The sequence below is a fragment of the Hoplias malabaricus genome, chromosome 7 (genome assembly GCF_029633855.1).
Source record: "Hoplias malabaricus isolate fHopMal1 chromosome 7, fHopMal1.hap1, whole genome shotgun sequence".
Lineage (NCBI taxonomy): Eukaryota > Metazoa > Chordata > Actinopteri > Characiformes > Erythrinidae > Hoplias > Hoplias malabaricus.
In genome coordinates, this window is record NC_089806.1 from 11,387,200 (window position 1) to 11,410,020 (window position 22,821).

General features: G+C 42.7%; 1 protein-coding gene across 15 annotated transcripts in view; it reads left to right on the plus strand.

Moving 5' to 3' along the window:
• afdna (afadin, adherens junction formation factor a) overlaps positions 1-22,821 on the plus strand; it is a 101,567-nt gene that overhangs the window by 19,647 nt on the left and 59,099 nt on the right. For all 15 annotated transcript variants that reach the window (XM_066676908.1, XM_066676915.1, XM_066676916.1 and 12 more), the window contains exon 2: positions 22,350-22,545. In XM_066676908.1, coding sequence (XP_066533005.1) covers positions 22,350-22,545 — 196 coding nt within the window. The remainder of the gene's footprint in view (positions 1-22,349; positions 22,546-22,821) is intronic.

A 22,821-nucleotide genomic window follows, 5' to 3' on the forward strand; every position in this document is an offset into this window, starting at 1 on the left:
TCCTCAGTAGTCTTCTGGAGTACTGCTGCACCTGTCTCCAGCACTCCACCTCTCACATGCTGCCAGAGGCTAGGTTAAAAAAAAAAAAAAAAAAGGGGAGACTGGTAAAGGGGGTGGGCAGTCCTGCCAGTCTCTGCTCCTTGATCTCCGGAGGCTGTGGCTGATGCTGCCACCACTCTAATTAAAGCCATTAAGGCTCAAAGGATGTTCACACTGACAAGGAAAGTTACAATCACTGCACACCCCCAGCTGCACATGCTGCAAGGAAGTATTAACATCAGCTTTTGAACCCAACGTGCACAAGTAGGGGATAAGATTGTTTATCATATGTTTTTACATCCAGAGAAGAGTCTGTCTTTCATTCTAGTCTTTGCTTCTGAATCTCCTAATTGCACTCAGTCTGGTAAATAGAACATACTACTTTCTTTACCTCCAACTGTTTTATTTTGGTGTTTGCTACAGGTAGAGGGGGAGTGCAAGAGAAATATGGTTTACATTAGTGAACATGTAGAAGGCACTAGCTTTTAGTTCACAGGATGAGTCCTGTTTTTCCCCTTTAAATGCAGCTCTCTCACACTATCCTTCACTCATAACCTGGAGTGCAGGGAGCACATTCTGCCGGTGTCGTTAATCGTCTAAGTCTGGCACCTCTTTAGTCACGGGTTTCCTGATGGTTCTTTCAGTTCACCCTTACAAGGTCCACCTGGATATGTCCAGACTGACCAGCTTGTCATGGACAATAATTCTTTCTAGTTGTAAGGGAGGAGATTTTTCATGGATATGATTCTTGAAATTTTGATTATGACCATATGCCAGGTTTGCCTTGCCAGATTGTAAAATGTGCTGTTGAAAGTGCTGTCTACATGTGTATATACAAATATATTTGATTTTATGACACTTTGCTTATGTGTTTTTAGGTCACTGGTCAGTTATACTGGGCTTGGTTATTATTACTAACTTTTACCTTTATTGAACTTACTTGTTAGTCATTCTTCTCATTAACACTGTTAGACAGAGCCAGAGTGTTTGAACATTTGTTGTGTTCTATCATGTGTTATCTGCAACATAATTTCATGCAATACACATGTCATCCCTTAGCATTTGACATTACTTTTGTTTAGTTAATTTTGCTTCCTTGTGATCTACTAATATAAGAGAGTTTGTATCCTGGTGTGTGAACCTATTAGGTTTTTAGAAATACACCGGTCATCTGGAACGTTATGACCACCTCCTTGTTTCTCCATTCGTTGTCCATTCTCTCGTCTCTATTGACCATAGAGGAGCACTTCTGTATTTCTACAACTACAAACTGTAGTCTATCCATTGCTCTGATCAGACACAGCAGTGCTGCCGGAGCAACTGATGGACTACAGTCTGTAATTGAACTACAAAGTGCTCCTGTATGGTCAGTGAAGCTGAGAGAATGGACAGTGAGTGTACAAACAATGAGGTGATAATAATGTTTACAGCTGATCGGACTCTTCTTCTTCCTTGCGGTTTTATGTCCCGCTTGGTGCGGGGTCTGCTTTTCGGCATGCCTTCTTCCATTTCTTACGATCAATGGCGTCCTCGGAACTGACGTTGACGGTCTTTATATCCTGTGCGATAGTGTCCATCCACCGCTTTTTGGGTCGCCCTCTTGGCCCGTTAACACCCGGGTCCATTCACAGGGCCCTTCTGGCCACTGACTCCTCCTTGCTGCGGACAACATGGCCGTACCATCGAAGCCTGGATTCACGCATCTTGTCTGTGATGGTCCTGATGTGCTCGTTTGTCACTCTATCCAAGCGGGTCAGACCTAAAGTCCACCTGAGCATCTTCATTTCCATGGTATTCATGGCCTGCTCGTGTTTGGTTGTGGCTGGCCAACACTGACTTGTAGAGTGCCACCTGGCACCACTGACTTGTAGATGGGCATTCTCTTGTTGAAGAGAACGCTGGTAAGCTTTCGCCACTTCATCCATGCAGCATTGATCCTTGCTCTAACGTCTGGCAGCGTGTCGCAGTCGGATGTGACAACAGACCCGAGGTATTTAAAATGGTTGGTATCTGTTAAAATATGGACTAAGCCTAAGTGGAATGGGGAAAAATGACAGTGTGGCAGTACATTTATAAAGCTCAATGTGCACAGGCCTGGATGTTTTGTGTAATGAACGGTGTCAGATCTCTCAGAAAACGCTCTCACAATACAGCGAAACCAGAGAGTTACCGCCCACAACCACAGAGTCACACCCCAACCCTAATGCAGAAAGCGAGAGAGAGAGAGACAAGGCGAGGTCTTTTGTGGTAATTATTTCCACACTATCAAAACCCCAGACATTGTAGGCCCCAACACCCTCTCTGAGATTCCACAGGGGTTGTTTTTTTGGCAGTTCTTCAGGGTCATGCCTTTTCCTCTTTATCCCTGCTTGACCATATGAAGATGTTGGTCTTACCATCTTCCCCCACCCTTTCTGCAACGTCTCCCAGCCTCAGCATGAGGTCCTCTCTGGGAAAGCAATTACCCATTTGAGTTTGGTCAGGTCCAGCTTGCCACATTCCTCCAATGCTCCTCTCACTGCCTGGTACAGGGAGAGGATTATAAAAGACCCCCCCCCCCCACACACACACACACACCCTCCCACCCCAACATATACACACTCTGAGAAGATGCAGATTTTTGTGGGGGTGAAGAACCCAGTGAGCTAAACAGTCTTCACTTCCCTGAGCCTGTGCTGTGTACACTTTTGTCCAGCATTTTGTTATTTGAGCCAGTTCTAAAAGCTGCCAAGGAGAGCTGATGGTCATTTAATCCCTGTGTTTATCAAGAGACAAATTATGCACCCAATAATCTCAGTATACATCAACAATGGCTAATCCGTCTAAGTGTTACTGCGGGTGAAAATGAGGGGCTGCCAGTTTGTGAAACTAGTTCTCAGCTGCATTCCACAGCCTGATACCTATAGAGTTTTTTCCACTTACAAAGGCAGTACTTCTGCAGATTGTTTGTGCATAATATCCATTTTCTAAATTAAGGTCTACATACATTTCAAGCTGAATTTTTTGATTTTCAAAATGTAAAGCTGAAATGATTAGAACCATTTAAGTCCCAATGTAAAAATAAATCTCAGTTATTGCATGGCAATACTCCTGGCTCAGCACTCCAGAATCTGTACTATGTTCCTTCTAAAGGTGGGCAGGAGACCGTGCTTTCTCCCACCCCCTTCCCTTTGATTTCAGCACAGTGCTGTAAAATTTAATTATACCCTGCAACTGAAGGAAGAGCCTTGGAGCAAGAAATACCAAGTCATACCTAGTGTTCCCATATAGAGACGAGGCTTTTCCTTCATCTTTAATGTCCTGCAGTTGCTGAGGCGCTGTGATGGATCAGTTATGATTTATCTTTGTAGCATTAAACGTCAGAGCACAGCTGGCGTCATGCCCCAATCAGAGGCTGCCCCAAAGGAGGCAAAGTGTCCACACAGCTGAGCCTGACCACTGCTTTCTGTCTTTCAGGTCATCTCAGATTAGCAGCCCCGCAGGCTTACTGCCTCACACTTTACCTCTCTAGTGATAATGCTGCAGTTGGTCTTAGTAATTTTTCAAATCTTTTTTTTGTCTGAGTTTATTTCATGTTCACTTTACTTTCCTCTTATCCATGTTTTTCTTTCATTTTCTTTATTTCTTTCTTTTTCCTCATTTATGTTCATTTTCTTTGTGTGTATTTCTGTTTGTGTCTTTCATTCTTTAATTTTTTTTTTTATTATTATTTTCTGGAATGTATTTGTCTTTGTTGTCTGGTCTGTCTGTCTCTGCACCCCCACACTCCTCTCTCACAATAAAACCAGTTAGCATTGTATGGATGAGTGTCTGAGTATTGTGGTTAAACCCCAAACTGTAGATGCCAAAGCCTGAATAGTGTGAGACTGTTCACATGCTGCTTTCATGAAGCTCTGTGATGAACAGCGATGAAGCCAATGCCACTTCCTGCTCCCTTGCTCACAGTGCAGTGCCCCTGTTCTGTATCTGCATGAGTGAATGTGAAAGCCTGAAGCCAGCTTTAATCACCTCGGGCTGATTTATTTCCTGATTCATTATTGTGATTGAGGGGAACAAATGATTTTCTGCAGAGATGGCTGCGATTAGTGCTGAGCTGACATGAGTGGAGTCATGCGCTCACCTTCCCAGCAGCCTGATGCCAGCAGGAGGGCCGTCTCGCACAGTCTCACGCTTGGAGGAAAGCTCAGGCTCGCTTCCACCACCATCGTGATAACACAGTGTAGGACAGCTGCTAATTATACAGTTAATTGTGTGGTTTTCCAGAGGCCTTTTACACGAGGCTGGGAGGAAGGTCAGGTATTTCAGAAAGGGGAGGTAGGAAAAGGAAATTGCTTTTTTACTGGTTCCTCATGGCTCGTAGCTAAGTATTCCCAGGTGTTCCCAATTCAAAAGCATGTTTAGGTGTCTGTCTCTGTCAGAGCCTGTTGACAGCAGTGAGGATGGACGTACATGTGGTTCTGGACTATTGATTTGGCTGTGTACGTTATGTGGGAAAGCCATTGACTTCCCTTAATGTCAAGACTTCATTTCTACGATTGTTTTCTAAATGATAAACACTGATTAAATCACTGATCAAATGATGCGATTGCCTTAGTTTTTGCTAGCAAATGAGCACTAGTCTAGGCCACATTCGTCTTTTAGAATGTTTACAGCTTCTTTTGCATGGGATCCTAGACCAGTTAATTACACATAATGGTCCCTTTGTATTTGGGGAGAACATACCACTGAGTACAAATAAGCTACATAACATATTTTGGCTTTAATTAGATGTTTAAATGCGTAGGAATATTTAAAAAAAATATTCAGTATGCATCAATTAACTAGACTGCCACAGTGTGCGACTTGCCAAAGACACAACCAAACCAGGGCAAACGGTCATTTCTGAGCCTGGTTTACAGCTCTAGTAACAGTGAAGATGGAGTAAGTCTGGAAAGAATTTGCCACATTTTACCACATTAAAGATCAGTGAATTATTCAGTGGCTTGGCTGCAGCACTCTGCTTATCAGGTAACAGACACCAGATCAACAGGTAATTGTATTATTTAAAGGAGGTTGGTACTATGTTACGGCATGATCAGGCACATGCGAGTTTTTGGTGTTGAGGTGGGGACATGGTACAGTCATTCTAGCAGAAACTGTGGGACCAGTCTTTTAAGATTGAGTAGGAACTGAATGTGGGTATCGCTAGCGTGTTGACAAACTGGCTTGGCTTGTTGGTGGCCACAGGGTGTGTGGCCAAGATCCACGTTCCTGCCACTACTATTGCTCGACAGGCTCTGAGAGCTTATTGATTTCCCATTCCCAGCTATACTCCTGTCCTCTCCTGCCGAGTCCAGTCAATGCATCTCACTTAATGAACTGCTCTCTTATACCATTTGTAGAACTGGTTAGGTTTCCCTCATCGCAGAGCCTTGATTGTTTAAAAAACTCTTTTCATTGTTGAGGAATTATATAAACATAACAAAGCATGTAGTACAAATACAGTCCTCATTATACAAATGGATGTGGCTTCTCGTCCTCTTGTGATAGTCCTAGAATATTCACATTGAGATACTTGGAACTCTGTCTGTTTGAGAAACAGGAGGTAGATTACTACCAGGAAACCTGCATGACCACACCTGATTCCTCACAGTTGTCCCTGGGCCCACGTTGATGACCTCAAACAGGGAAACGTAAACAGACAGATCAAGAGCTAGGTGGGAATCCTCTGTCTGCCTTCCATTTGATTCTTGCCTCCTTTCTGTGATGGATTCAAATAAAGCCTGGCCTAGTTTCAGCAAATAAAGACACTGCCAAAGTACAGCAGGACTCTTCAGGTGCCAAGTCTGTGGAATTCTAAAGAGCATGTTGAGGGGTACAAAAAAGACCAGAGTACTGATAAAAGAAACCTGACACTCTCTGTTTAGGAGCGTTCAGCTGCCTGCTGAGGTCCTAGTTGCAGCTAAGCGTGTAGATTTCTCTCTGCTTCCAGTTGTTGCTAAATAGACTGATACTTTCATTGTTATCTACAAACGTGGCTGTGTTTCTGCTGTGAGGTGTTGCACCGTAGATGTTTCATACTGAAATATGCTAACAGTATGCTGTTTTATATTAATAATATTAACACCAGAAATCCGGTGTTTAGGCCTGTTAATATCTATGATCTAATATCAAGTACTTAGTGTACAGAGGCCTTTGCTTAAATGAACGTATGGCTTTATCAGTCAAGTGGCTGTTTTATCTTGATGAATGTATTTTTCCGCATTGATGTAAAAAAAAAAAAAACTCTCATAAGCTCCTGTCTCATTTGTAGTGAGTCATCTTGAGCTGCGTGTTTGTTTGTTTGTTTTAGTTGGTTGATTCATAGGATGCACATGCGTGTAATTTGCCGTCCTTCATAATTAATGCCCTTCTGTATGCTGTTGGTACCGGTTGTAAATAGGGCTTGTCCTGTTGTTAGATTAAGCCGTCGGTGTAGATGAGAGCTGACATAAGTTAAGCATGGGTTTAACCGCACCTGGCCAAAGATGGATGAAGGGGCTGATGGGAGATTGCTATGGAATGATAGCCCATGGTGTGCCTTGCGTATCGCAGAGCAGCAGAAATATTCTGGTTTGGCTCTCTGACAGCTGTGCACCACAGAGACCCATCACACAATGTTCCTCCCTGTTCCTGCGGTAACCAGAAACACAGCTCCCATCCTCCACCACCCCAGGTACTGTTACACTGCTGTTTACGTGGTGGACATTTCAACATGATGAACGACCCGATAGACCCACTTGCACACACTTTGCACACTTGCTCTCACACACATTGTTGCTGCTGGCCTGTTAAGGTGAAATATGATGAAGGCGTTCCACACCGTGGCGATAGACTTAGCATTGCAAAACGCACATTTGTCTTGGAAATGAAATCTCTGTGCAGAAGGTACTATGTGGTTTGGTCCCTGTCTGTGCCGTGTGAATACGTGGCCTTGGGTTCATTGGAATCACAATGTCCTGGCATTTGAGATGCAGCACAGGATGTTGCCACATGCCCAGAGGCTGTTGCTGGAGGATGCTGAGTCAGGTTTATGTTTTCACAGCCTGAGGAGAGCAGTTCCCAAGTGACGGACGAGGTAGGCCTCAGTATAGGAGAGGTGAAAGCTCTGCTGTCCCCACCCCTACTGTTGTCTTAATGAAGCGCGGAGGAAATTGAGGTTTCCTTTGTGAAGTCAAAAGGTTAAGAACCGTTTCCTCTGTCTACCGCATGAAAACACCTGTACGCTTTACAACTCGCATTCCAGCACTGATGGAAACCGAATGGAATCTTGCGGCTTCCTGTGACAGGCCACTGAGGTGTGTAACTACATGTGGAATGGGCTTTTGGAACCAAAACAGAGAAATCCTTGACCTAAAAATGTATTTGGATCATTTACGGAGATTAACATTCTGCACTGTTTCCTTTTAGTCTCTCAAACTTCCTGTCTTTCAGCAAAATAAGGGGCTAGGATCCTGATCTTATTGCAAATTCCTCTTCAGTTTGAGAAGGACGTACCTTTCACTGGGTGACGTGTGCATAAATACCTGCAGGGCCGAAAGTGAGGATTAGATGCTGCTGCCACTGTTGTAGCACCGCTGACACTAGCGGCTTTTCACCCTTCACCCTTCCCTGGGGATGAGACAATAGAGAGACAGTGAGAGATCTGCCGTGCCCCTGTCAGCCTTGTCCCTGATGAATGCGGTCTATAGAGAGATGTGGTTTTTGACAGTCAGCCCTTCATCGTGGCCTTCAATTGTGCGCCCTGGAAGCAGGCTTAAACTCTTGGCCCTTTTTAGAGCAGCATCGGACCTTTAGTATCAGGAGAAATAATCTGAACTGTCACTGGGGAATATCCTCCTCGTTAAGGTTTTAAGCGGACTCTGTAGAGCTTTGTGCTGGGGGCAGCTCTGGCCTGTGGTTAGGGAACTGGGCTTGTAACCGGAAGGTTGCTGGTTCGATCACACAGCTCTGGGTTGCCCACTGCTCTGGGCGTGTGTGCTCACTGCCCCTCTAGGGTTCACTAGTGTCTGTGTAAAGGTGTGTTTCACTGCACGGATTGGGTTAAATGCAGAGAACAAATTCCTCTGTGCAAGCGCAGTGGCCAATAAAGTAATTCTATAATGTAATGGTAGATCCCTGGATCTGACTTGAGCATGTATAATGGATGGAAAGTGGAAAACGGGTAATCGTTTGCTTCTCTGGAAGAAAAATAAAACATGTTTCCTTTCCACAGCGGGAAAATGATGCTGTAGCCGTGTCTGTGCTTCTCCGGATTATATTGTCATCTGGAAGTCAAGACTGCTGGTTTATTTTCATTCTTTTCCAGCACTACATCTTTCTCGCTCTTACTCTCTGCTGCTGTCTCACAGACTCTTACAGAGTAATGACTGAGCCAACTAGTCACATCCTTCTGTTTTCATCGTTGTTGTTATGATGCCTCTCAAAACATAGGAAGACAGTTGCACGTGGGATTAATTAGCCTGTAAACGATGAAGTACGGCTGTTTATCTTAGTGCAGTGTACTGTTTAAGGTTCCTAATCCCGTTCTCATATTTACCGCTCACCCAGAAACGTGAGAACCACGTGAGTTCATAAGCACCATAGAGATGCATTGATAAATGGCCAAATAAATGCTATTTTACAATTTGCTCACTCAGGCTTAAGGAAGAAAGGAGAATCAAAGCATCACACCAAATGTGGCTCAGATAGCAGCAGAAAGGAGGGCTACAAAAGGAAATGTGTAAGGAACGGATGGAAATGAGGGGAAGAGGAAATGGGAACAAATATGTGTATAAAAGACAGGCTGTCTGGTGTGTGTCCTCAGTGGCCCTCACTCATCAGCGCTGTGGTGGTTGGTGAGGGAGTGGGCAGTGCAGGATGTGGCCATTCTCTGAACTTTCCTCCCTGTTTCCTGCACTCACAGGGTACAGTTCCTCCCTCTTTCTCTCACACACTTTGTATACTGACAGGATCTGGGGTCATATCTGTAACTCAGATGTAACTGGTATATTATTGAAAGCAAGCTAGTACCTTCAAATAGTCACTATAATTATATCACTGACTCAACGTACAATACATGGACATTTCCTCAGTAGTTTTTGCTGACCACAATATCCTCCATTGCGTTTAACTTTTATTGTTTGCGTCAACAATATTTTAACCATTGGCTCTGTCCTGTTCTCTGGTTTTCTCTGCTCTCTCTGTACTGGGGCATTATGCTGGTCTCTTTGAAAACAGTGGTTTTGTTTTATTTATGTATATTCTTAACTACAGTTTTGCTAAATGTTCTTTTGCTCTTTGAAGGGGTGTAATCGCTAATGTTATGCTATTACATTCATTATTTCAGTGGCATAAAATGGTCTTGAAAAGACAGCAGTAATATAGTTTATCGTAATTACTTCTGGGACAATATATCAGCAAAGAAACTGGTATCATGACAGGCCCACCTCCAAAAGGGTAGCTTAAAGGCTAAGCACCAGCTCTATGAAAGTGTCAAACAAATAAATACAGTGGAATTTGAGTTCCTAACTTGTGTTTATTGATAGTCAGAAAACATGTTATTTCTTACTAATTCAAGGAATAAGGTTTAAAAGACTGTTGTTCCCCCCAAACAGTGTTCGGAAACTCTAATAGGCGTCTTGCCTGTGACGTAGATGGTGGACAACAACTCTAGAGGTTGCACTTAATTTAATGCAAAATGACGAAAAGGTGTGTTGTTTTTGGCTGCAATCATTCAATGTACAGTGGGTCATCTGTGCACAAATGGCCCAAAGATCCCAAAATATCCAGAAAATGGACCAAATTTGTCCACTTTAAACGGGCACTTTGGAAAGGACCGTCCGCTCACTCCGTTATCTGTAGCTCATTTCACTGGCGCTTTTCCAACAATATGGGCATGTAAGGACACCAACGAAAGGTGTTCAAGAGCCTCTGTAACATGGAGGTAAACAGGGTAAGGACACTCACTTCGCCTGTTTTAGTTGGTGTTAGTTAACGTTAGCTTGACTTGCTAAACTCGGTGGCTCAGATTATACTCGGCTACGTAGCTGCATTACGGAGGTTTATAGTGTCGGATGAATTCGAGTTCGACTTCGATCACATTTACAAGAATAACGGTACCTAAATTTGAGTTTAGCTTATTGCTAGGCTATTGTCATGAATAATGTTGGTTATTTAGCTAGATACTGTCATAACAGTCAGTCATAACGGTGTTTTACCGCGGCGTTGTTCGGCTGTTGTCCACCAGTGACGTCACGGTCGCGTTCAAGAATTTCCGTAGCGAGCTCGGGTTTTTCCGTCATTTTAATAAAATTGTCAGTTTTAAAGCAAATTAAGCAGCTATTTTCATTTTAATTCATACTTATATATGTCAGTAACTAAAATAATGTGACATTTTCATGGAGGTCCATTAAGTGGTGCTTAGCCTTTAAAAAGAGAATAAAATGATTGTTCATAGCTTGGGTTGACTGTGTATGTGCAGTGTGAAATTACAGCTATTCTGCAGTCATTATCCTTTGGTTGATATTGTAGATTTGTGTTTTTGTATGGAAAACTAAGACACAAACACACATGGCTGTCTAGCGGTCTCATGGCTAGTTGCTGGGCCCCTCTCAGTCTTTTTCTTTCTCTCTTTGTCTTTCTCTCACTCCCTTTCTCTTTATGACCGTGTAGTTAACCCACACATAGCTGTGCCCTGTCTCCTAGGCGACGTAGACGGGTCTGAGGGACGGCTCTCTCTGACCCACATTCCTATAGTAAACGGACCTGCAGTTTTCTTTTTTTCCCCTCTTCAGTCTCACTCACTCTCTCTCTCTCTCTCTCTCTCTCACACACACACACACAGGGAGAGAGACCGAAACCACTCTCCAGCTCAGTGAGCAAGTGTGCGGTGGCATAGACAGGCAACAAGTGTGTGTGTAAAAGGGCTTCATTGTTCCTGGTTGTGGAGAGACTGTCCCAAGGTCAGCAGCCGTCACCACTCCGCTATCAAACAGGAAGAACTGTAAGCCTCACGCTGGCTCTGTGTTAGCCACTGAGACCAGCTGCTGAGCCACAGGCTCTAAAGAGGACCAGCCTGCGGAGGCGAGCGCATTCAACATTGAGAGCTGTGTCACCAGGCTGTTTGTCAGTGCCTCACACTGACGGGTCACATTTTTGTGGTCGAACGCCAGAATGTTGCCTGTGTACTTCACAGGATATCTATAGTATGATCACTACTATGAGAGGAAGTTTATATATATAACAACCTATTGATTATGTTGGCTGATTGTCTGTCTTTAAAACATTTAAAGTTGCTGAATAAAACGTATTCTTCAACCTGGAACAAGTGTCGTCAAAGTGTGTTCTTAAAAATAATCCCAATGCGCATATGTTTAAAGTATATATCATGGCTTCCGCTACTGATGATTCCTTCAATCTAAAGAATTAGATTTTCTCATCTTAAATGTTCTACTTTAAGACATTGGATAACTAAAATTCCTAGGCGTCTGTGTAACGTAAACCACATACTGAGGTGTTTATTTTTCACTGTGGTCGTAGTTCGAGCTTTTGTTGACTAGTAATGCTCACAGGGATTATGTTGTTTGTATAAATGATTCCTGACCTTAAAAAGTGTTCACTCAGGGATGTGCCCCTCTGCATGTGGCGGAGAGAGGAAATCTGTGTTCCGTTCCGGTCTTGACTTATCCTGCGGGGGGAAACATAGACACACGGTTTTATCTGAATTCTGCACGTTTTCACTGTGTTTAGTTTTTATTGGGTTGTGTTCAGGTACTGCACATAAAGTTGGAGTGTAACCACAAAAGAATGTATAGCTTAATGGGCATTTATATAAGAGTAATGCAGTTCTGCTTTACATTTTGCATTATTGTGTGAACTTTACTTAAGAATTCTGCTCCTCTCAGCCGGATTATTGCAGCTAGGCATCAAGAGTCGTGATTTTCCTCACAGCAGACGCAAACATGACAAGTGGAAACTACACCAGAATCCCCTGTATTTATTTCTGAGCCATAATATCATCTGTCTGACTTCTAATGTCCTGCCTAATGTGACTAATGCTTGCCTTCCAGAGTCTCGTGTGTGTGTTTGTGTTAATGAGAGTTGGCTTTGGGGCCAGCTGCTGCTGGACTGCCCGCCTCATCCTGCGGTTACTGCTGAGCAAGCAGTGTGCTTCTATCGAACAAGAGGGCATGTGACCATTATTGCATTCCTGTCTCGAGGGGGGGGAAGGGGTGCCCCGTTTCCAAAAATCAAATCCACAAAGGGATGTGTATGAATCAAGCGCTGTTCCACAAAGATAACTATTAATGATATTTAAAATATTATGCATGCCAAGGACGGTAAAGGGTGAAAACACTGAATACTTTAAAGTAATAATATGTTTAGTTGTTAAAAGTTGGGTGATTTTTGGTTTCAGTGTGTGTCATGTATTTATCTTGGCACTTGAAATACACAGGAATTTAAATGAAAGGGGTGTGGTCTCTGACTTTTGTACCATATTTTGTGTAATGCTTTATATCTCAGTGTCGGATGCAGTGGTGCATGAGTTTGCACTAATGAGGTGGTTCATGCCCCTAGCCTTCTGTCCTACACCCCCTTCCCTGCCAACACGCGCATGCGTACACACACACACACACACACACACACACACACACACACACACACACGTGTTCTGGACTGATCTCTAGTCAGGGTTGAAGTCTGGAGGGGTTGGGCTTGGTCAGCAGGGCATTAGTAATGTGGTTAACCCTTCATTCTCAATGTACTTGTTTTACAGAGCTTTGGCAGGTCCAGACTCTAGGAACTGGTAATCCTGGTACACAAACAGGCTGCTAATCAGATTTAGCACAAACTCTGCTTGAGGGGGGTGTGTCCCATGGCTCGCGCTCACAGAGACCAGACCTGAGCCGAGGTGATGGCAGGACTCAGACTCGATTGGCTGAGCAGACCTTCAGCAGCCTGTAGTGTTTAGCCAGCTGTGTTTGTGCTTACTCCTGAGAGGAGGCATGCCAGAACAGAGGGTAAAGCTGGTAAAGCTCAAGGAAATGCTCTGTGGTCTTGGGCTGAATAATTGTACAGTACAGTTTGGACATCCCTGGTCAAATTATAATTTGTGGAGTTTCTGCGAACAAGTAAACAACATCAACTAAGAACGCACTTGTACACTCTTTAATGCACTGGTATGGATCATTTGCTGATTTTAACATACTGAGACGAAGTATGTATCTTTATTTTTAGCTGATTGAGAACCACATCCGTGTACTTGAACTATTCTGCTCATTTGTGATCTTGAGTATTGGAATAACTTTGGAGGAATTGTTCAAAGAAACAGCCTAGTGCTAAACTGAAGGTGACAGTCTTGTCTGAAACTGATCTGAAAACAGCAGTGCAGTGCTGGATGAACCATAAAGGTGTAATATGTAGATTAATCAATAGGGTGTGTCTTTTTCTAATTATAAACATAGTCCTTTGGGGTAACAACTTGTAACGTGGGGAGGACTTTGGCACCTTTTCAAACTCTGCTCAGATACACAGTTTTGGACCCATCTGTGTAATCTCGACAGCTGACTGCATCTGCCCGGAGAGAACCTGGTGCAAGCTGTACGTCACCACACAGAGCCTGGTGAAATGAGGCCAAGTAGAAGAACAGGTGGTCTGTGGTGCAGAGTCAGGCCTACGCCTGGTCTGGAAAGGGGGAGGGCTGCCATTGAGATGGAGTGATTTAATAGATTAAGAGATTTGTGAGTTAATGAGTTAGCAAAGCATTTTTATGCCCCAAGGGAAGAAAACTAATTACCTCAATGAAAGATTTTGTTTTATTGCACTACACACTCCTACAGCATATCACAAGCAGTCTCTAATGTTTTCATGTATTTTAATGGATGCTCATATTGCTGAAATAGTTTTGTTTTCTTTTCCTTGTGGCCTAATGTTAGTTGTTGTTTTCTTCTATTATAATACTAATGGATTCAGAACATCCTGAAAACCCCCAGTGCTACATTGTGTGTGTGTTTGCATATGTTTACGTTCTGTAGCATGCCCCCTCCTCCAGACTGCAGCTCAGACAGTGTTAGGATTAGCTGTGGTGTGGAGTGTGCCACATTCAGAGCCCATTTAGGCAACAAGCTAAGGACTGTCTGCTGTGCCCTCTTATCAATGTGAAATGTGGCTCTTTCTCACTTAAAGGAATAAGTGCTGAAACTGGTTGTTCTGGACAGGGCTTTTGAGACCAACGCTGTAGGGTTTGGTCCTTTTTGACCAAAGCATGCGCCTTTCTTGCCTGAGCACCAACGCGGTGAGATGTGAAAATGGCATTAGCCCTGGGTGCTGGCACCATCTTCCCAGCATGCTCCTGGCCGGCTCTGACAGCTGTCAGCAGGAGCAGGGTGCAGATGCCGGCTGGCCAAGCTATTTTAGGCAACAGGCCGGGGAAAGGCAGTTTCAGAGCTGAGTTTGCGTCTGCTTCCATCAGCCGTCCCTTCCAATGTCTGTCTAATACACCCACGCACTCCTTGTGGTCCATGCCGCTCCTCTTTGCGCACTTGCATTTAGATGTTGATCAGGATTCAGGCAGCTTGTTTAAACTAATTGCTCAGCAGATGCTTTCTGCAGAGAAATTGTTGATTCAAAACCTACAAAGCATTGCAACGTCTTGTTATCAAGATTAAAGGAGACACATCCCTTTTTTCTCACAAGTTTACTCAGGTCTCTGGGGTGTTGATGAAATTTCTGTGACATTCTTTGGTCAAAATGTCACAAGGATCAAACTGCACAGCATTGTTCTTCCAGTGTCTAAATAGCCCTCTTCAGAACGACAGGTTCGAGCGCCTGTTCTTTTACATGAGAATGAGCCACAGCTCTGTTCAGCGCGAGAGCCCAGGCGTGTGGAGCAAGGACATAATCCAAATTGAATTTACCATGTTAGTTCATGTCACTGTTCAGCATGATTCTTCATATAACTTAAGCCTTCTTCACGCCTCCACTGAAATATAAGCAATTTTGCCTTGTTCTCTGATTTTTTTTGTTATATCACCATACATTAGTGGGCAAAGAACTTGCTCAGAGATCCTGCCATGTTCCACTTAGAAAAGCAAAGTGATATGGACGAAAAATGTGCAATTATTTCAGTTTCAAATTAATGAGGGAGAGCTAGTGATACGTTTTCAGAAGATGATTAGACAATAAACACCACTGTGCTTAAATTACAGTGAATTATACAATTGTGTGTGTGTGTGTGTGTGTGTGTTTCAGCATATCATGACACCGAACTCCTCTCACCGGCTTCCATCCCTCAGCTCCAGCTTTTTGGGGAACCACTTCAGATCAGAATTTGAATCTGAGTCACTTCATTTGTCAGCACATTTCAGATACACGAGGTTGTTTTTATATCCTGTAAACTGCATTTACATCTGCATTTCTCAAAGGAGTACATTGAGTACCACAGATAAATCAGTATGGGCATAAAGTAGCGCCGGTGATAAATATACATGCCTCTGGGATGCAAACGGAACACTTTTCACATTCTGGCTTGTGGTTTTTCAGTGGTGCAGAGCATTCTGTTCATGATTGTGTAATTAAATCCTTAAACCAGTTCTTCTGCAGTTTTTTTTCCCTGTGGCCATTAAAATGAAATATATTTGTTTGAGTTATGAGCAATTTTCATATTTGTGTATCTGTAAGAGATAAAGAATAGATGTTCTTTAAACAAAAGAAAGATGACTTGGAAAGACAGGACTAATAATAAAATCAGTATTTACTTCTAATACACATTGTTTAAGCTTTATAGTGTGTTATAATAACATAAGTGAAACACAAATGGAAGTGGCATATATATTAGCTGTTTTAAGTTACTTTAAAAATGTTAATATTGACAAAACCAAGATGGTTGTTTAAGTTATGTTTCTTGTTTGTAATTGGCTTTTATTGTGTTTATATTAATATCAGAATTATTTGACTGAAATTTAGAATAATATTGTGATATAAATTCTGGTCATATCGTCCAGCCCTATTTCTGAAACTTTCCTGTGCTGCAGCATGAACAGATTGGTGCTTGGTGATGTCACTGTTTGAATTCTTGAGTTGGATCAGTTTGAATACAGTACAGTTTAAGTACTTCAAGTTTAAAATGTTTAAAAAGTTCAGGTAATTAGAATATAATAGCTTAGAAATAGAAAAGCCTTATTTTTGGCCATGTTTCTTAGCAAATGCTGTGAATAGAAAGTCTTGGATCGTCTAATGCTGAGTTCACTGAGTTAATCAGAACACTACCACGGGCCTAGACATGGTAAGGCTGGAAGATTGTGTGTGTGGTGGTGGTTGTGGGGGGGGGGAGTAGGGGGGTTATTGAATACATGCCATCCACCAAAGTTAACATGTGAAAGTTCCTCTAAGGCTTTACTGTGTACTGTAGAACAGCTGTAAATTTTAGAATTTCAAGGATTTTGAACTTGTTGTCCTTTTTAATATTTCGACAGGGAGGGAGGTCTCTGGCTGTTCACGCACAAACACCAAAACCCGTTTGGCAGTGAGAGCTGTTGTCTAGCTCAATATTTTTGGAGCAGAGAGTAAATCGGCTTGTTATTTTTGAATTGAACCTTAGTGAATGGATATCTTTGAGTTCTAGATATTGTATTATATGAAAATATGTATCACCACCCAACCTTTAATGCCATAAAGCCATGTGTTGATATATGAACAGTACCATCACTACTTCTCTAGTTGCTGGGTCTCTTACTTTTCTAGTGCCTTTCTTTACCATTCCCACACTCTTTGTCTATTCATTAACCATTGGTTAGCTGTTGGAGGTGCCACAGGGTTTAATAATTGTACTCGTTGTTCTAGGCTGAGTAGAGAATTGTTTGGATCAGCCGAACTAGTATATGAATGCTATTATACTGTACTTAATAATGAGAGTATCATGAATGTGTTTGTCAATTAGCTTGCCTGTGGCTCTGGACTATTTTTCTCCTCATGAGGTCATGTGTTTTGCATGTCTCATGCCCTTATCTCATCTGTGGTTTACAGTTTTGTTTGGCAATTTTGTCCCTGCTCTGTGAGTAAGCCCTCCCACAACCTGTTAGCACATCCGCCACTGTGAATGAGGGCTGTGAGAGAGAGGCCCAGAAATCCCAGCTATTTTAATGACTTTCATTATCGATGAGCCGACGAAGTGCATCAGACAGGGACAGCGGCGTAGTCTGCAGTGAGAGAATGAGGGCCTGTTTGAGTCACCCTCTGAAGATCGGCAGGTTTGGAAAGGCTAGTGAGTAACAAAAGATGAAGAAGATATCTAGCCAAAAAAAGATGTATCAAATGTAGTTGGGCAAACCGTGTTGATGCTAGTGAACAATGTGATAACAATGTATAGATATCATTAGCCACTATTGTTTGTGTTTGTAGTTACGATAATGGAACTCAATTTATTACTGAGAGTCACCAAACTTTAACTGGAACCACACACCTCCAGTAACTTTACAAGAGCACATGCAGAAACACAAGGTCAGCTCATTGCGAAAGACCATAACACTGCAGTTGACTAGAAGTTGTTTTCTTTGACCACGAGACTGTAATGAATCTATTCAGAAAGAATAGAACCGCTAAAGTTAAACCGAACTCACTCACCTGCCATCAGATTGTACAACAGCTGTTTACTAGTGCCTTGCTATGGTTTAGCTTGAAATGACCTGATAAATGGGCACCATATACTACCAGTGGTGAGTGAGTTCACCAATTAACACACCTGACCATGGGCATTGAGATGAGAGGGCTCTCCTGCCAAATGCACTCTCCCTCTCTCTCCTTTTGAACCACCCCCTCCATGCGGGCTGTGTTTATGTGGTTGAAGAGTGCTGTTTACAAAAACCGTTTCACTGCTCCTCCGTTATGTAAACTCAGTCGTAATTAGATTTTCAACTCTTCTCTTCTGCTCTCCGCTCACATCTGATTAAGGACACCTCGGAAATGCCTAATCTGGAGAAGCTCCCAGGCCAGAGCTCAGAGATTCCTCAGACTTGTGGCCAAACAGAACTTTTATCTTTGATCTACTCTGCCTCCATTCCTTTTCTTTCTTTGTTTCTTTCTCTTTTTTCATTCATTCTCTTTCTCTCTCCATTCATCTCTCTAATCCTATACACTCTCTCTCTCTCTCTCTCTCTCTGGGGGAAAAAGCTGCTTTAAATTCTGCACAGAAGGCAAAATGTCTTATGGCAAATCCTGAGCTTGTGTGTGTGTGTGTGTGTGTGTTTGGTCTTCTCATCACTGGCTGCTGCTGTTGTGCGAAGTGGCTGCTGGTAAATGACGTAATGCTTAGCATTGTGCTGTGTGTGTGTGTGTGAGCTAACGGTGACACATTCCTTGGCCAATCCCTGTGCTCTTCTAGATGTGCTGACAGACCCTCATCCTCTCTTTTTAGAGACGGTGCTGTGTCACACTGACATGGCTTTGTGCTCTGCGCCTCCTTGTGTAATTGCTCTTACCATTTTTTTTTTTTTCTGACCAACCACAGTTTGAACTCTTCTGTGGGAGGGTTGGTGAACATAAAGACCATTTTCACATTGCTGGTTTACCAGCAGTAAAAGTTGAAGTGTGTGGCAAAATATTCAAATTCTTGAGTTGTTTTATTGGTATTATGTTCTATATAAAGGTACACACCAATCAGCCATAACATTAGGAATGCCACCTTGTTTCTGCATTCACTGTCCATTCCTTCAGCTCCACTGATCAGACACAGCAGTGCCACTGGAGTTTTGAAACCGCTAGTCTGTGGACAGTGAGTGTAGAAACAAAGAGCTGGTGTGTTATGGTGTTATGGCCGATTTAGTAAAAAGCTCTTTAAAATGAGACATTTAGTTTTTTTCATCAGTTAAACATAACTTTTCATGAAAAATCAGGACATTTTTGGTTTGAAAACAAATGCAAACGCGCACACATCTGCACACACGCATACACACTCGTGCTAATCCAGGTCAGAATCCTGTCGGAGGCATTGATTCCTCCCAAGACTACACTTGGGATGGAGGTGAAAGGTGACACAGCAAGAATTTACTTTCTGCGCCAAGCTGAAAGCCTGATTTTCTCCCTTCTACAAATGTAGTTATGGCTAGTGTCTGCTGTGTGGTTCTATTTAGATTTACACCGAAGAAGTGACATACTAATGTTTATAGCTCGCCAGTTAGCATCATGTGTAATTCTTGCTTAAAACATTTCACACTCTGTACCCTGAGTTGTAATCTCACAATGATATATTTTCTTATCAAAATGTAACATTTTAGCTTTGTTTTATGGGTTTCCTCATTTTCAAAGTATTTCATTGTGTGTGTATTTTGGCTTGGCCTTCACGTAATGTCGGCCTCACAGATGTTTAATTAAATTTCTTACACCGCTCCTCGCCCTGGTCTCAGGACCTGTGTGTCAGGGTTGTGTCTCGGCCCTGTGCTTTATGAGGATTGATTGGCTGGAGGTTGTTTGCACATCAGTCAGTGTGACTGCCAGGCCTATGGGGTACAACACTTGCCTCATTAGTATGCTAATTGTAGTCAAGGGGTAATGCGTGGTGACCCCTCAGTGGGTTATTTCTTGTCCTATATGATGTTCTGCCCCTCCTTTATCTCTCTCTCTCTCTCTCTCTCTCTCTCTCTCTGCACACGCTGATTGTTGCTTCCCGTTTTGTCCTCTAATTGTCAGAGTTATCGGTCTGGCACAGAGCAGTGTTTAGTCATACACAGTGTGTGTTTGTGTGTGTGTGTGTGTGTGTGTGTGTGGGGAGAGTAGATTAGCCTGTTGCCTGTCTGTTCCAAGGGCTCTATACAGAGTCCCCCCCCCCTCATGGCCTGTCAAAGACAATAGCACTTTTATTGGAGGTCTGAAAGCTACAAACAACCTGCATCTATTGACTAGCTCCCACCGACAAGCTGAAAACCACATATCTACAATCCCCATCGCTTCTGCTGCTGCTGGAGTTGGAGTGGGCCAAGGCTGAGCCTTTTCACCTCTGAGTTGGTGTAAAATTCCTTCCATGCTTGTTAACTCCCTTGATGATACAGTGAACTCACTCTCAGGCCTTTGCCATTAACACATATTAGAGATTTCAATCAAATGGCTGACATTTTGTCGCCCCCTGCTGGTAGCTCTGCGTTCAACTCGCCTGAGGGCTTATAACTATAGGACATTTTGTTTTCACACACTACCAATGACAAAAGGTCTGCATAGAACCAGAATGCTTCTTTGAATGGCGAAAACATCAGAACCCATTTCAAAGAGAGACCTTCGCCCTCTGAAGGGGCATCTGTTATAAATAACAACCAGTTAATCATACTACTTCAGTGTGGTCTACCCTTATTGACATATACTGATGCATGCTGCTATGCCATTGTCGTAGTCATGTCAGGTCAGAAGTTATCCTTTGACTGCCTTGGTGGACATTCTCTAACCTTGGAAAACGGACTCATCATGTTAGAGAATTTACAGTGTTTTGGAGCTAACGCCTCAGCAGCACGAGAGTTTAATCTAAGCTGTGGCCAGAGAAGTACTGTGGACATTGACCTCCTTCATTGGACCATATGTCAGCATGACAGATGACTGTTTCAATCCAATGTCCCTGTAGTATACCAGTTTTTTTTTTTTTTCTGGACACTGCCTACAACATATGAAATGTTTATGTGCCACTGTGGGAATACAGGGTCATTCGGCAGATATTTGGGCCAGTGAGCTTCCACCCTAGTGTTGGAATTCTGAAAATGAAAATGGATTACAGATGAAAAACAACCTTCCACCCATTACTGATTTACACATCCCAGGACTCTAGCCAAACCTCTGTGTGTGTGTGTGTGTGTGTGTGTGTGTGTGTGTGTGTGTGTGTGTGTGTGTGTGTGTGTGTGTGTGTGTGTGTGTGTGTGTGTGTGTGAACAGCAGAACACACATCCACTCACTCCTCACACCACACATTGGCCATATTTCAAATGCAATATAAGATGTTTAGTCTTCTATTTCAGTGTTGTAGTTCAAACTATCGTTGTGTATTTACTTTCCTCAGTAACAGCTCCTTGGTTGTGCCACGTCCTTTCGGACCCACACGGTTGATTTATTTGTTTTCACAATGGATGTGTGAACACTGATACCTGTGAATTTTGGACTGGAAATGAAATAAAACAAGCGTATGAGTACGGTGACTAAGTTGGTGTAGGTCTGAAGAGTTTCTCTCTGGGAGTAGTCTCGGTCAAAGGTAGGAGTGTTTCTGAGGAAGAGTAAACACTCAACTCTCACTGTGACTCTGACTCACCCTGTAACACATTCCTGTGTGTGTGTGTGTGTTGTTCACTGGTCTTTTTCGTTTTCATTCATTTGATATTTCTTGTTATTTTACGTGGATGCATTCTTGTTTGCATCACTCTAAAATAGGGAATGGGTGTGTGATTTGTAGACAGAGTTGTTTTTATACATATGTTACTAATAAATATATGAAAAAGAAATTTGAAAATTAAATAAAACATCTACTGAGTTGCTGACAGAGCTGGTGCCATAAGTGTTTGAAAATTATGTCTATGTTTTGTTCACATAAATCCCACTGCTTGCGCACATTATACAATATAATCAGTGCAGGCAGGAAACATCTCAGTGTGCGGAGAGGAAGCAGATATTGTCCTGCTGACCCTCATTGTTCTCGTTGCCATGGAGCAGTCGCGGTAGTCAAAGTGGAAATCCATGAAAATGTGCTCATTTTTAATTGATAGTGGGCAAACAATGTCAGGATTTAATTGTAGTGATTTACCAATAAACGTTATTTTTGTTTTCGTTTGTAGCGTTTAGCAAATTGACATAGTTTTGAACAAAGGACTTCTATTCACTCTTCTGCTCTTATGCACAATAGACGCACAATAAAAAGCTAAACTGTGAAACTGAGGCCACTTCATTCATGTTTTGTGGCAGTGCTTTGTGGAATGATTGCTTTGTGGTACGTCAAACACGACTGAATGCTCAATTTCAGCTTACATTGCCCTGATAATGTCTGAAATTACCTGCCCTTGTTCAGAATGGAGAAATACCTTCTTGACTATTGTATTCAGTCGAAAGCTGCTTGGAGTGTGCTGTAACTGCTCTATGTGGAGACAAAAGCAGATCTCCTCAGGCCACTCTCGACTTGTCTTGTCCCAGAAAAGAGCCTCCTTCCTGCTTTGCTCAAATATCAGCCTCTGCTCGGGGTTACCTGCTTGTGTTGGTGTGAACACGAAGCTATGTTCTTATGAAACGGTTCCTATGGAGAAGAAGATATGGATATAAATAGCATGGCTTAAAAGTTTCTCTTATTCTTCCTACAGGAGTTGGAATTCCATGGCGTGATGCGGTTCTACTTCCAAGACAGAGTGGCAGGGAACTTTGCCACCAAGTGCATACGAGTTTCCAGCACGGCCACCACTCAGGACGTGATCGAGACTTTGGCTGAGAAATTCCGGCCCGATATGAGGATGCTTTCTTCGCCAAAATACTCCCTTTATGAGGTCCACGTCAGCGGGGGTGAGTAGCACTGCGGAGACTCTGGGTAGTGTTCAGGCGTTTTTAGATGTGAAACACCTTGTGGAGCTGACTTGTAACTTGCATTTGTTTAACAAATACTCAACAGTGAGTACAGTTCAGTGCTTCGTATCAATGGCAAGTTTGATTTTATAAATTGTAGTTATTAATAGATCACAGGCTAGCAACTGCTACTTTTTTGCTGTTCAGTGTAGACAGCAGGATGTTTTTGTTTCAAACATAATCTTTGTGAGATATTTACTGGTTTACTGGTATAGT